The 13670-nt window shown below is 60.9% G+C and overlaps 1 protein-coding gene across 6 annotated transcripts; it reads left to right on the forward strand.

Annotated features, from left to right (window-relative positions):
- Window positions 1–3323: 3323 nt before the first annotated feature.
- CARNS1 (carnosine synthase 1) lies at window positions 3324–13058 on the forward strand. 6 transcript variants are annotated; one of them, XM_082748686.1, is made up of 10 exons: window positions 3324–3507; window positions 3804–3905; window positions 5186–5483; window positions 6296–6385; window positions 6635–7122; window positions 7305–7479; window positions 7570–7655; window positions 8380–8611; window positions 8704–8984; window positions 10892–13058. In XM_082748686.1, the coding sequence occupies exons 1-10, from the start codon at window positions 3376–3378 to the stop codon at window positions 12116–12118; spliced, it is 3111 nt and encodes a 1036-aa protein (XP_082604812.1). In that variant the 5' UTR covers window positions 3324–3375; the 3' UTR covers window positions 12119–13058. The 6 variants fall into 6 exon arrangements, with proteins under 6 accessions (XP_082604812.1, XP_082604813.1, XP_082604814.1 ...); XM_082748687.1 differs by lacking the exon at window positions 3804–3905 and having other exon boundaries at window positions 5210–5483; XM_082748688.1 differs by lacking the exon at window positions 5186–5483 and having other exon boundaries at window positions 3437–3507; window positions 3879–3905.
- Window positions 13059–13670: the final 612 nt, after the last annotated feature.

The raw sequence follows: 13670 nt of genomic DNA on the forward strand, positions 1-13670 counted from the left end.
CCCACCCACACCCTTGGCCCTGCCCCAGCCTGAGTCCCAGCCCCTTGGAATGTGGGGCAGCATCTGGGCCCCTGGGAGGTAAAGAGAACCTCTAGGGCCCTCCCTCCCCCATCCCTGCCCCACTAAAGTACCTGTAGCTTAAGTATAACCCACTCGCCCACACTTCCCAGACCCTTTTCTCGGATCCCCTCCCCCTCTGCGGGCAGCACTGATAACCTCACTAGAGAAAGGGGAAATGGAGTGCCCAGTCCAAGTTCACTGTTGGGGGTTAGAGCCACTAGAGTTCAGGTCTTTGTGTCTTCTGGGCAATACCTTAGCTTTAGGGCATCGAGTGCAGTCCAGGCTCTGCAGCAGGTAGGGTGGGGGGGCCTACCCCTGGGGTCAGCTCCTAGACTCCCTGCCCTCCAAGGGCTCAGCTCTTCTGCTCGGAGGGTGGGGAAGCAGGAAAGCAGCAACCTCAGCCCGGCCCGGGAATCTGTCATGAGGCTCGGAGGGGGGCCATGGTGACAGTAGGTCCCACTGGTCATAGACCCTAGAGGCAAATGCTCTCTGGCAGGACTCCTCCAGCTAGGGCTGAATCAATGCCTTTTTTGCTCAGGGAAGCATTTTCTGGGCGGGTGCCATTATCAAACATCTACGTGGGGACCCTGAGGTAGGTAGGGTGTGGGGGTGTCAGACCAGAAGAAAACTAGCTCCCTCCTCATGTGAACACTTCTGTACACATTGTCCTCCTAAGGCTGTGCTAGCTCCTACAACACCTGTGTGCTAGTTGGGAAAAGACACCTCTCCTCCAGCCACACGCAGCCCCTGTGTGGCAGAGGGGAAGTGACCACTCTCAGCTGGGAGCTTTTGTGCAGTGAGCAACCTGAACAACCATACTCAGCAAACCTGGCAGCTCTCAACAAACCTGCTTGGAAGGGGGGGCTCGGGGAATCTGATGGCACTTAGTCTGCAGGGACTGAAGCTGGGATGGCACCCAGAGATGTCCATTGGCCTGGGTCAGCCCCGGGGACAGGAGTGGGGGCCAAGCAAAAAAGTGAAAGGACAGGGGCTCCTGGCTGGCTCCATCAGAAGAGCATGCAACTCTTGATCTCGAGGTTGTTGAGTCTGAGTCCCATGTTAGGTGTAGAGATTACTTAATAAACAAACACACTTTTTTAAAAGGCAGAAGGGCAGATGGATCCCCGCCTGGTCATGGGGAAGGGTGCATGGTCTTCAGCCCAGAGAGTCCCCATCCCCGCTCTGTCCAGAAGCCAGACTCGGACTCCCTGCAAAGTCCCTGTATAGGAAATGTCCTCTCGCTGTCTGAGCTCGATTTTCTCCTATAGATAATGAGATAAAAGCTCCCACTCCAGTCCCAAGATCGCTCTCGGTGCGGTATGTACACGCTCTAGCAGATGGAAGACCCCTGCTCCGCCTCTCACCAGCAGAACGATCAAGACCTGAGTTGAGATCAAGAGCGGGACACATGGGGTGCCTGGTGGCTCAGCCGGTTCAATGTCTGACTCTTGACTTTAGCGCAGGGGCTGTGGGATCGAGCCCTGCAATTGGCTCCAGCTCAGCCTGGAGTCTGCTTGCGATTCTCTCTTACCCTCTACCCCCACGCTTGTACACACACTCTCTCTAAAATAAATAAGATCTTTAAAAAAAAAAAAAAAAAGAAGAAGAGTCAGACTCTTAAGCCACTGAGCCACCCAGGTGCCCCCAGAAATGAAATCTTTAACAAGGATCAGGACTCACCTGCCAGCACTAGTTAGCACTAGTTAGGTCACCTGATAGACCTCTGCCATCCCCTAAAGGAAGGCGACCTTGCAAAACCCAACCCGCTGTTTTGCCCGTACAACATCCTCGTCCTTGCTCCCTTCTGCCTATAAGTTTTTCATTCTGCTCAGAGCTCCTTCCTCTCTCTGTTAGATGGGCTGCTGCCCAGTATGTGAATTGTTGAGTAAAGTCAATCAAATCCCTAACACTTACTCAGTTGAATTTCAGTTTCTAACTCTTGTTAAGTGCTTAAGCTCATGCTTCTTGATGACATCTGTGTCCTCTGTTTCCACCAGTGGGATCGCGGTGGGGCTCAGGCAACCCATGCGGCAAGAGAATGGACTTCTCCAGTGGCCACACCTCATTCCAGGGAGGGCGTCGAGCAGCCGGCCCTGGAAAGCTGTGTGGGGAATGTGGGCTGGGCTGGACGGAGGCTGGAGGAATCATTTCTCCCCTCTGAGTCCCTTCGGTGGTAGACAGGGGTGGGTCCTCTGTACAGCCAAAGCCTCCACCTCAGCCCCCACAGATGCCACGGGACCCCAGCCCAGAAGGTTCTCAAGGACAGCCATGGAGTCTCCAACTCAGAGACAAGGAGGGAGAAGCTGTGGGTTTGAGGCTGTAAGCTGTTGGGATTGTAACCACAGGCTATGTGTGGTGCGTGTGCAGGGGACCCAGTACTAACCAGCCCCCCCCCCCCAGCCCTGAGAGATGGGAACTAGACCCGTTTTAGGCAGGAGGAGAGTGAGGTTCAGACCAGGAAAGGGAAGTGCCCAGGTCCGACACCCGCCTCCCGTGACACTCAAGGAGAGGGTGTGAGTCCCTGAATTTGTGGTCGTGAGCCGGGTCTCTTGAGGTGTTTTCTGTGGGTGCTTGGGTAAGCGAACCTGGGGTAAGGTCGTGTGTCCTGGGGAGACTGGGTGTCACTGCCGGCACGTCCAGCAGACGTGGGTGTCAATGAGCAAGACAGACCCGGTACACACCCCCTTTCCTGGGCTCACATCCACTGGAACCCTGCAGCTTGGGCACCCCCTTCCCTCTTGGCCCCCTGCAGGGCAGAGGGTCTCCCAGGAAACTGGGCCTGCCCTTGTGGGGTCCTCTTCCCGACTGATCCCTACTCTGACGGGGGCCAGGAGAGGTGAGGCAGGAGCCCCACAGACATACAGGGACCCCCGTCCAACCCGGCCTTTCTGGGAGAGTCTGGCTTAGGGCACAGGGCTCATGGCTGAGGCCGGCTGCTGGGGCCTGGGTGTGCTAAGGGCGCTCAGGACTCCATCCAGGGGCAGGACTCCAGATCCTGTGCCCTGACTGATCTTCTGGCCACCCCACCCCCAAAGGCCAAGGGCAGCCCCGACACCCCTCTCTGCCCTCTCCTGCTCTCCCCCTCCCCTCCTCCTCTCTCGGGCTCCCTTTCTTCCATCCCGCTTCCATTCCGGACTCTCTCTGTCCCTCGCTCCAGCCCTGCGGCTGCAATCCGGTTCCCTTGGTCTGCCCTCCCTCCAGGCTTCACCCGGAGCCCAGGTGTCGGGCTGGGGGCCGGGTGTCTGCACCGGAGCGGTGGGGCGGCCGGAGGGGGTGCGGGCCGGGGCCCCGCGCCGCCCCCGCCCCGCACTGGGCATGCCCCGGTCGCTTCTATATAAAGCGGCGCCGCCCGCTCCCGCTGTGCCGCCGCCGCTGCCGCCGCCAAACCCCCGCCGCTGCGCGCCGCCCGCCGCCCGCCTGCCCCGCCGAGCCGCTGCAGCCCTCCAGGTACCCCGGCTCCTGCCCGCGCCCCCGGGAGAGCCAGGGAGGGGGGCCAGGGACCGGGGGCCAGGGGCCGTGGGGACCCAGCGCGCCCCCCGCTGGAAGGGCGGGATGCTAGGACCCCAATGGGGCCTGGCACAACCCGCAAGGCTTGAGCTCTGGGGGGGGGGGGGGGAGGTGGGCAGGACCCCCGGGGTCCGGGCCGCAGAAATCCCACCCCCTTGGGTTGGGGGGGTGGGGCAGCCTTGGACACATGCCAGGGTCAGGACACTCGGGCCTTGGCAGCCGCCTCTCTGTTCTAGAGTCTTAGGGGCTGGGCAGTGGGGTGCAGACTACGCTGCCCTGACTCCCTCCTTCGTCTCTGTCTCTGCCACCAGTCTCTCAGCCACTGCACCTGTAAGATGGTGAGTCTCCTCTGCTCCTTCCCCTCAAAAGGCCCAAGCCCCTTGTCAGAGGGAGGGCCCAGGGGGCAGTGTTTGGCACCCAAAAGCCTCACCCTGGGGGCTCCCCTGTGCAGACAGCTCAGACCTATGACCCCGGGTGCATGGGACATGCAGCTGCTGCGGGCTGGGCACTTCTGGCTCCCCCAGCAGCCCCTGGGACGGCCACAGGTGGTCCCCTTTGGCGGTCATTCATTCCACAACATCTCTTGAGCCCCTGCTATGCACCTGACACCATTCCAGGCTTGGGGACATAGCAGTGAGAGCACAGTCTGGGCTCTCAGGGGACGCACACCTTCTTCTTCTTTTTGGAACACACCTTCTAAGTGAAGGCACGAGGCTCAGAATTTGGAACTGGTCAGTCTGGATTCGAGCCCAGGTCTCAGGCGCAGACGTGCCCTCCCGGCCGCAGCACACTGCATCCCCATGGCTGAAGGCTAAGCCTCACCGGTCTCCTGGTGTGGGACCGGGCAGGTGCCAGCCCCCCCACCCAAGGCCAAAGAAACCTTGTAACTTACCCAAGGCTGCTCAGGCTGTCCCCCAGAGGATAAGCCCACTACTGTCCCCACCTATGGTCACACAGAGTCTGAGTAGCCTCACTGGGAGTTAGCCTGCCTCAGAGAGGGGCAGGGGTGTAAAATGTCATCCAAAGAAAGCATTTCTGTGACTCAGAACATCTGAAAAAGGGGCACCAGCTTTTTCCCCTACCAGTGCCCTGCACAGGGCTGGCCACACAGTAGGTCCTTAAGGCCTACCTGGGTGGCCATGGGACAGCTTCATCTACACATCCAGGTCTCAGCAGAGCTCCCCATGGTGATAGACAGGTTACCGAGGCCAGAGGGGAATGAGCAGCCCAAGTGATTGCTCGGTTCGTTCATCTGTTCTCAGTCCGTGTTTACGGAGCAGCTATGGTGTGCTAGGACTGCTTCAGTGAACAAAACAGACCAACACGTACGTCTAGTCCTACGAGCCAAGCTAGGACAGACCTCAGCATGGGATGGGGGCAGTGGTCCAGCCGGCGGCACACTGCTCTCTACCCTCCCCTGCCCCCCTGGGGCACTGTACCTGGATTTGCAAAGCATCCCTACCTACATGTTCCTGGTGACAGGCCTTCACCCCCTAATCCAACACCATCCCCCCGGGTTCCTAGGACAGTGTCTGCCCTGAACATAGCCCAAGGTTAGGGGTGTGGAGGGCTTATACCCTTGAGTGACTTAATGGGCCCTTTGCTCGCCCTACCCCAGACCCACCACTTCTGCCCCTCTCAGCTCTCCCTGGATCCGCTGGGTCCCGACTGGGACTGCCCCCTGGGCTCCAAGGACCTGGAGGAAGAGGAGGGTCCATGGGGAGGAGGCTCTGGCCTGCCGCCCCCAGGCTGCTTCCCTGGCTCCTGGCGCCAGGACGTGGGCCTGGACTGCAAGGGCTCCCTCGAGGGGGCGGAGGCCCGGGCCTGGACTGTCTACGGCTACAGCCTCCTGCAGAGCTGTCTGCAGCAAGCTGGCCTTCCGGAGACCCAGGACCGCAGCCAGGTGCCCCGCACAGGTGCCCAGGGGCTCCAGGGTGGGGGACAGCCCTGGGGGGGCGGGGAGGAGGTGCTCTCAGCCCAGCCTGCTTCCATCCCTGTCAAGGTCAGCCCCTTCCCCCAGGCTTTGGCTGGATCCGAAGCCAGGGAGGCAAGGCCAGTCAACCTCGGGCAGGCAAGCATTGTTTCAAAGGGCATCTGGCACCAGTAAAGTCAGAGATCAAGGCTTCCCTCCTGTCCCCAGAAGACCCAGCCGTGGGATTTGTAATCTAGGTTCTGTGGAGTTGGAGCTCCTATAGATGGGTTTTGGGAGCTGCTGTGGAAGCCGCTAACAGTTGGGACCCAAAACTGCTTCCCAGTTTTATCAGTTTTATTTGTATTTATTTTTATATCTGTTTTTATAGATCAGGTGGCCACAAAAGTTCTATGTGGACACAGGGTTCCCAGCTAGAATACATGAAAATCACAGACTGGGAAACTGAGGCACAGGGACATTTCCCCGCTCTTCCCACCCCCAGCAACTGCACCGCATGGGGGCCACGGGTCCCAGAGAAAGTCAGTGTCAGAGCCCAGGCTAGAACCCAGGTCTCCAGTCACTCAGCCTCCAGTACATTCCAGGCTAGCTAGAGAGAGGAGGGAGTCCGCCTCACCCGGGCAGGATGGGCAGGCAGCTTCCCTTTCCCTTTCCAGCCTGCACCGGAGGGACGAGGGATGGGGTGGGTGGGGGCATGGGGCGGGCGGGGCTATGGGGCAGGGAAGGGTAGGCAGCAAGAGAGGGGCAGGGGAACCCCTCTTGAGCTTGGCCATGTTCTCCCCGCCCCCACCCCCCCAGGCTGCCCTGGTGCGGAGGTGACCTTATGCATTCTGGGATCCCCCAGCACCTTTCTGTCTGTGCTCCTGGAGGGTGGGGTCCAGAGCCCGGGTGAGTATGTGCCCATGTTCCTCCACATGCTCCGACAGAAAGGGCAGCCCTCGCCTGGCCCGGCCACATCCCGAAATACCCACTGACCCTGGCAAGTGCCTGCATTCCACTGGGCCAGCTGCCACGCTCTGAGTGGGGGTGGGTTCCCGGAGCAGCTGCCCCCCACTACCCAGGGCCCCGGGCTGGAGGTGGAGGGCATGGGGGCATGAAGCCTTCCCTGGCCAGCAACCCTCTTCCCTCTGCCCACAGGAAACATGCTCCTCTGCCTGTCCCCTGCTTGGCTGACGAAGGTGCCAGCACCCGGGCAGCCAGGCGAGGCGGTCCTGCTGGTCTCTAAGGCTGTGAGCTTCCACCCAGGGGGCCTGACATTCCTGGATGACTTTGTCCCCCCACGCCGAGCCACCTACTTCCTGGCGGGCCTGGGGCTGGGACCTGGCCGGGGTCGAGAGGCAGCTGAACTTGCCCGTGACCTGACCTGCCCCACGGGAGCCTCGGCTGAGCTGGCCCGGTTGCTGGAGGACAGGCTGCTGACAAGGCGACTGCTGGCTCAGCAGGGTGGTGTGGCTGTGCCAGCGACCCTGGCTTTCACCTATAAGCCACCGGCCCTGCTGCGGGGAGGGGAGGCCAGCCCGGGCCTACAGCTGGTGGAGCTCAGTGGCAAAGAGGACCAGGAGACACTGGTGAAGGAGGAAGTGGGGGCTTTTCTGCACTCGGGTGCCCTGGGTGATGCCCTGCAGGTAACAGGCTCCCGCCTCCGAGGTCTGTGCAGATGCCAGCAGGATGGAACGCGGGGACGGTTCCCCGGGCCTGCTGCGAACTTGGCAATGCCCTCCCTTCTTACCTCCGTTTACACACTGGATGCTCTGGTACCCCACGGGGTCGTGGGGTGGTAAGGAGGCTGCTTCCCTTCCCGTTGCAGGTGGCCGTCAAGCTCAGTGGCTGGCGCTGGCGGGGGCGGCAGGCCCTGCGTGTGCACCCGCGAGGGGAGCTGGGCGCAGTGGCGGACACGGTGCTGGCGCTGCTGGAGAAGCTGGAGGAGGAGGAGAGTGTCCTGGTGGAGGCTGTGTGCCCACCTGCCCGACCGCCCTTCCCAGGTGAGAGCCCCCGCGCCAGCCAGCAGTGGGAGCTCGGCTCACCCTCCCAGCGGCTCTGGGCCGGGCTCAGGCCTCACTGTCTTTCTCCAGGCAGTCCCCCACCTGGCCCTGAGCTGGCTGTGCGGATCTGCGCGGTGGTCTGTCGGACCCAGGGTGACAGGCCCTTGCTGAGCAAGGTGAGCCTGGCCCAAGTTTAGATCCTGACCCCGCCGCCACACCCCAGCCCAGCCCTCATGAGGGGCTGAGGGCCCCAGGCAGAGAGAAGACCTAACCTCTGGGGGGAGTCCTGGTGGTCTCTAGGAAGACTCCTGGGTCTGATGCTTTTCCCCTCCCTTTTCACCCTTCCTACCTCAGGAGCCCTGCCTGGTACTAGGTACCAGGGCCCAGGGCTGAATCCTCTTTCCAGGGAGCTCTTACCCACAGAAGAGGCTGACCCAGGGTCCCTGAACTGCCCATGTCTGGAGTCCTGTAGAAGGGGCCTCCAAGCTGGAGAACTCAAGAAAGCTTGGGGACCCTCCTGGGAACACAGCTCTGAGCCAACCTGAGGCAGAGTCTCAACCCTGACCTCATGGAGGTCTGGGGTGGGGGGTACATCAGGGTGGCACAGGCCCCCAGGCCTGCAGGAGCTAGGAACAAGCGTATTTGGAACCTCCAAGGAGCAGAGAGACCCCGGTGCAGGTGGAAGCCTGGGTAGAGTCCCCTTAGGGTCTAAAGGACCAGAGGGGCCGGTGGCAGGGAAAGTGGTTTGTGCCGTAAGTCAGAGAGGCCTGGGCCACTTGAATGTCCAGTGAGAGGTCTGGCCTGGGTCTCAGCACAAGGGTAGGTGCGCAGGGGGTGGCGGGTGCAGGAGTCCTGGGCGGGCTCCCCGTGGGCCCACACCCTCAGCCACACCCTGGCCAGGTGGTGTGCAGCGTGGGCCGTGAGGACCGCCCTCTGCGGCACCAGAGCTCCTTGCCACAGACGCTGGAGGTGGCTCTGGCTCGGTGCGGCCTGGGTGAACCGGGGCAGGTGGCGGTCGTGCGACAGCGCGTCAAGGCAGCGGCCGAGGCCGCGCTGGCCGCAGTGCTGGCCCTGGAGGCCGGCCTGAGCGCGGAGCAGCGCGGCGGGCGCCGGGCTCGCACGGACTTCCTCGGTGAGTGCGCACCGTCCGGGGCGGGGACCGGGGGGCCATGGGGGGGCCAGGACGGCAGCCCGTGCTGAGCCCGCGCCCCCGGCCCGGCCCAGGCGTGGACTTCGCGCTGACGGTGCAGGGCCGCACGCTGACCCCCGTGGCCCTGGAGCTGAACAGCGGCCCGTGTCTGGAGGCGTGCGGCGCGCTCGAGGGGCTGTGGGCCGCGCAGCGCCCGCGGTCGGCGGCCGAGGAAGCGGCGGCCGCGCCGCTCGTGGAGACCATGCTGCGGCGGTCCGCGCACTACCTCATGGAGGGCAAGCAGCTGCTGCTGATCGGCGCCGGCGGCGTCAGCAAGAAGTTCGTGTGGGAGGCCGCGCGCCACTACGGGCTCAAGGTGGGCGGGGCGAGGGGCGGGGCAGGCTCGCAGTCCCGCCCCAGTGGCGGAGGCCGTGCCCTGGGCGCCGGGGCGCTGAGGCCTTTGGGGCGGGGCCCGCATCTCTGGGGGCGGAGCCTGCGCTGGGCGGGCCCGCTGGGGGCTCTAGAGCCCAGGAGTACGGCTGGGGCCCGCCGCCCTGCCCAGGTTAGAAATCTAAACTTTTTTGTTTTAAGATTTTATTTACTTATTTGACAGAGAGGGACACAGCGAGAGAGGGAACACAAGCAGGGGGAGAGGGAGAAGTAGGCTCCCCACCAAGCAGGGAGCCCGATGCGGGGCTGGATCCCAGGAGCCTGTAATCAAGACCTGGGCGGAAGGCAGACGCTTAACGACTGAGCCACCCAGGCGTCCCAAAACTTTTTTTTTTTTTTTTTTTAAGATTTTATTTAGTTTTTGAGGGAGAGCGAGAGTGAGAGAGCACAAGCAGCGGGTGCGGGGAGCCGCGCAGGGAAAGGGAGAAGCCGAGCTCCATTCCAGGACTCCGAGATCACGTCCTGAGCAGAAGGCAGAGGCTTAACTGACGGAGACACCCAGAAGTTTAAACTCTTTTTGGCTTCTGGTCGAATTCTGTCTCAGCCCGGTGAAATGAGACCTCAGGAAGAGCACAGAGCCCTCCAGGGCAAAAAGAGCCCAGCGCAGACGGGCAGGAGGGGCGGGGCTATCATTCAGGTTTCCTACCAGAACCAGGACCTTGAATGCCAGGCTAAGGAGCCTGACCCCATCCTGCAGGAAGGGCAGGCTCTTGGGGGTTGAATTCCTGAGGGCGCGAGGAGGGTGCTGGGGAGCAGCTTACAGATCCTGAATCAAGTTCACAGCAGTGGCCTCACATTAAAGAATCTGAAGCCATGCCAGCAGAGTAGAGGTTCTTATCCGCTATGGAACAGATAAGAAAACTGAGGTCAGGTTCTTCACAGCTCTAATCTACCACAATGGTCTCCTCTCCCCTCTTCCACGGTACAACAGCACCCCCTTGGGAATTCACCCTGCCAGCCATTCCCATGTCTCTTAACTCCCTGCCTTGCACATTGTGCTCTCCACTTGGAATGCCTTTCCCCTGTTCATGCTGCCAAGTGCTACAGTGCTCCCAGCCACACTCCCGTCTCTTCAGGAGCACTCTCTGCCCTGGGAACCGGCCGCTTTTGGTCTGTGTTTACCCCAGCGCGCAGTGAGATTTGGGGTGCAGGGCCCCACTGGATTCCTCCATGGGCACCCCCAGGGTCAGAACTGTTTGGGTGAATGACAACCAAGAGGAGGATGTCCCAAGACACCAGGCCACCTTTCTCAATTCCCAACCCTGGTAGTTTCCCTACAAGCTCTGGTCAGAGAATGAGCCCAGGAGCACCCCCTCTTTGCTCCAGCCCCCTCCTGCCCAGATCACACCCTCTGCCTCCTTCCTCTGGCTGAGTCTTACTCAGCTCCCAGCCTAAGCATTGTCTCTTTTCAGCTGCCTTCCTTCCCCTCCAGGCTGGGTTGGATGTGCAAACTCGGCACCTGCCATTTAGTCAGTCATCAAGGAATATATATATATTTTTAAAGATTTTATTTATTTATTTGAAACAGAGAGAGAGAGAGAGATCACAAGTAGGCAGAGAGGCAGGCCGAGAGAGGGAGAAGCAGGATCCCCGCTGAGCAGAGATCCTGATGCGGGCCTCGATCCCAGGACCCTGAGATCATGACCTGAGCCGAAGGCAGAGGCTTAACCCACTGAGCCACCCAGGCGCCCATCAAGGAATATTTTTTGAGCCCCCTAGAACTGGCAAGTCTGTCTCCCCTGTGGGCCCAAACCATGCTCTAGGCCCCATCCAATTGTCCCAGCAACCAGCACAGGCTGAGCTGGATGTGTTGGGCCCTGGTGGTTTCCACAGCTACACCTGGTGGAGTCGGACCCCAACCATTTTGCGTCCCAGCTGGTGCAGACTTTCATCCATTTCGATGTGACAGAGCACCGGCGGGATGAAGAGAACGCACGGTTGCTGGCGGAGCTGGTGCGGGCCCGTGGCCTGCAGCTGGATGGCTGCTTCTCCTACTGGGATGACTGCCTCGTGCTCACGGCCTTGCTCTGCCAGGAACTGGGGCTTCCCTGCAGCCCCCCGGCTGCCATGCGCTTGGCCAAGCAGAAGAGCTGCACCCAGCTGCACCTGCTGCGCTGCCACGGGCCCCCTTGGCCCGCGCCCTCCCTGCATGCCGTGCCGTGCTGCCCACTGGAGAGCGAGGCCGACGTGGAGAAGGCCATCCACCAGGTGCCGCTGCCCGGCGTCATGAAGCTGGAGTTCGGGGCGGGCGCGGTGGGTGTGCGGCTGGTGGAGGACGCGCCACAGTGCCGTGAACACTTTTCCAGGATCGCTCGTGACCTGCAGGGGGAGGCCGACCACCCCGGCATTGGGCTGGGCTGGGGCAACGCCATGCTGCTGATGGAGTTTGTCGAGGGCACCGAGCATGACGTGGACCTGGTGCTGTTTGGAGGGCGCCTGCTGGCCGCCTTCGTCTCCGACAATGGCCCCACGAGGCTGCCTGGCTTCACAGAGACGGCGGCCTGCATGCCCACCGGGCTGGCCCCGGAGCAGGAGGCCCAGCTGGTGCAGGCAGCCTTCCGCTGTTGCCTGGGCTGTGGGCTGCTGGATGGGGTGTTCAATGTGGAGCTCAAGCTGACCGGGGCTGGGCCGAAACTGATCGAGATCAACCCCCGCATGGGCGGCTTCTACCTGAGAGACTGGATCCTGGAGCTCTATGGTGTGGACCTGCTGCTGGCGGCAGCGATGGTGGCCTGTGGCCTGCGGCCTGCCTTGCCCACCCACCCACGGGCCCGTGGCCACCTGGTGGGGGTCATGTGCCTGGTGTCCCAGCATCCGCAGGTGCTGAGTTCCACCGCCAGCCGCGAGACCCTGCAGGCTCTCCACGACCAGGGCCTGCTGCGCCTCAATTTGCTGGAGGACATCCTGGTGCCCGGCGAGTACGAGGAGCCCTACTGCAGCGTGGCCTGTGCTGGGGAGAGCCCGGCTGAGGCTCGCCTCCGCCTGCTGGGCCTCTGCCAGGGTCTGGGCATCGATGGGCCCCACTACCCGGTTGCCCACTTCCTGTCCCACTTCAAATAGTGCCTCTCTCTCCCCGGACCCCTGCCCCAACCCTGGCCTGGCCCCCTCCCAAGGCCTCATGGCTGTTCCAGAGTGTCAGGGCCATTTGACAAGAAGGCCTCCCGAGCTAAAGGGCCATAAAAGAAAGTATGGTGAGGGGGGCCACTGGGCCCTCTTGCTGTCAGTTCAGCCCGAATGCCCCAGTCCTGCCCCACGAGTCTAGCCACGGAGAAGCAACAACAGCTGTTCATGCGCGCACACACACGACAGGGAGGTGGGAATGGGTCCAAACTTAGCCCCTCTTTGGCATCGCTCCAGGTCTGTCTCTCTTCCTGCACCCTGCAGGAAGAGAGAAGCTGACTGGCCTCTGGCCTTGGATAAATCCCACAAAACGCTGAGATAAAACGGCCTATCCTCAACCCTCATTTAGCAAATCCCAGGATATTTCCAGAGCCCACTGACAACTTTTGGCAGTGCCCTGCCTGCCTCATTTGGCCTGAGCAGTAGAAGCAAGGGACCTGGGACCAGCAGGAACCATCTCCTCTCCAGGTAGACACCATTGCCCCGTTCTACAGATGAGGAAACAGGCTCAGACAGGAACAATCACTGCCTCAAGGTCATACCACAGTAGCCAGGGGGTCAAGGGACAAGCTACAAGGTCCAGGTTTCCACTTTTACTAAGTCTTATGTGCCCGCTCCACTCCTAAACCGCACTCAGCTCCCTGCCCTCATTCAGATGTGGCCTTAAGATGAGGGAATGCCCCCTCCCAGGCAGCGCCCACCTTCTCCACCAAGCTTTGGTACATTGGCCTCTGGCATAACTAACCAGCACTGGCAGAAGAAAATCTGCACTCCCTTCCTGATTCAGGGGAGTCTGTCTCAATAACTCTGCCCCTGTGCAGCCCGGGAGTCGTGGCCAGCTCCGCAAGCATCCCTCTTCAAATAAAGGCTTATGAACTAATTAAAGGCCTGACATCTGGTTCTCAAGACTTGGAAAACTCCTCTCAGACTCAGCTAGATGGGAATTGGGGAAGAGAGGAGGAGAGGTGGCCAAGGGATACCTGTAGCCTCTGACGCTAAGGATAAACGCCATACTGGCCAGGCCTCTGTGTTTACCGTGAGCAGGGGCCTGCCATGGTCACTCACAAGGGGACTCAAACCTGACGGTCTCTGGAGGGTGGAATCACAACCAGAGGGCCACATTCAATCAAATAACCCTCCTCCAGCCTGGAGACTCCTGAGTTCTGTCCAACTGAGTTCATATTTAGCCTCCCCATCCGGCTGGAATGCACATCCAGACGGCCTCCAACAACAGTCAGAACTCTATCCAAGATCTAATGCAGCCTGAATTCACCCCTACAGAGCCCCATTCAAAGAGAATCCATGCTCATATCTTAAGTCACAGGCCAGGTTTGGTGTATTCACTTATTTATGATCTTAACAAAGTTTTATTAAGTGCCTATTCTGTACCAGGTAGCAAGATGACTAAAGGTACTTAAACTGGCAACGTAGCAAACTCCAGCACAAACCCATATTTACAAGGTGGGTCAGTGAGAACCGAGAACCTGGCAAC

The sequence above is a fragment of the Mustela nivalis genome (genome assembly GCF_964662115.1).
Source record: "Mustela nivalis genome assembly, chromosome: 9".
In the NCBI taxonomy this organism is placed as follows: domain Eukaryota; kingdom Metazoa; phylum Chordata; class Mammalia; order Carnivora; family Mustelidae; genus Mustela; species Mustela nivalis.

Coding starts and splice junctions, on each gene's coding strand:
- CARNS1 (XM_082748686.1), top strand. CDS start 3,376: ATGCCCCGGTCGCTTCTATATAAAGCGGCGCCGCCCGCTCCCGCTGTG. Junction 3,906..5,185: donor GCCACTGCACCTGTAAGATG/GTGAGTCTCCTC, acceptor GCCCTACCCCAG/ACCCACCACTTCTGCCCCTC. Junction 5,484..6,295: donor CAGCCAGGTGCCCCGCACAG/GTGCCCAGGGGC, acceptor CCACCCCCCCAG/GCTGCCCTGGTGCGGAGGTG.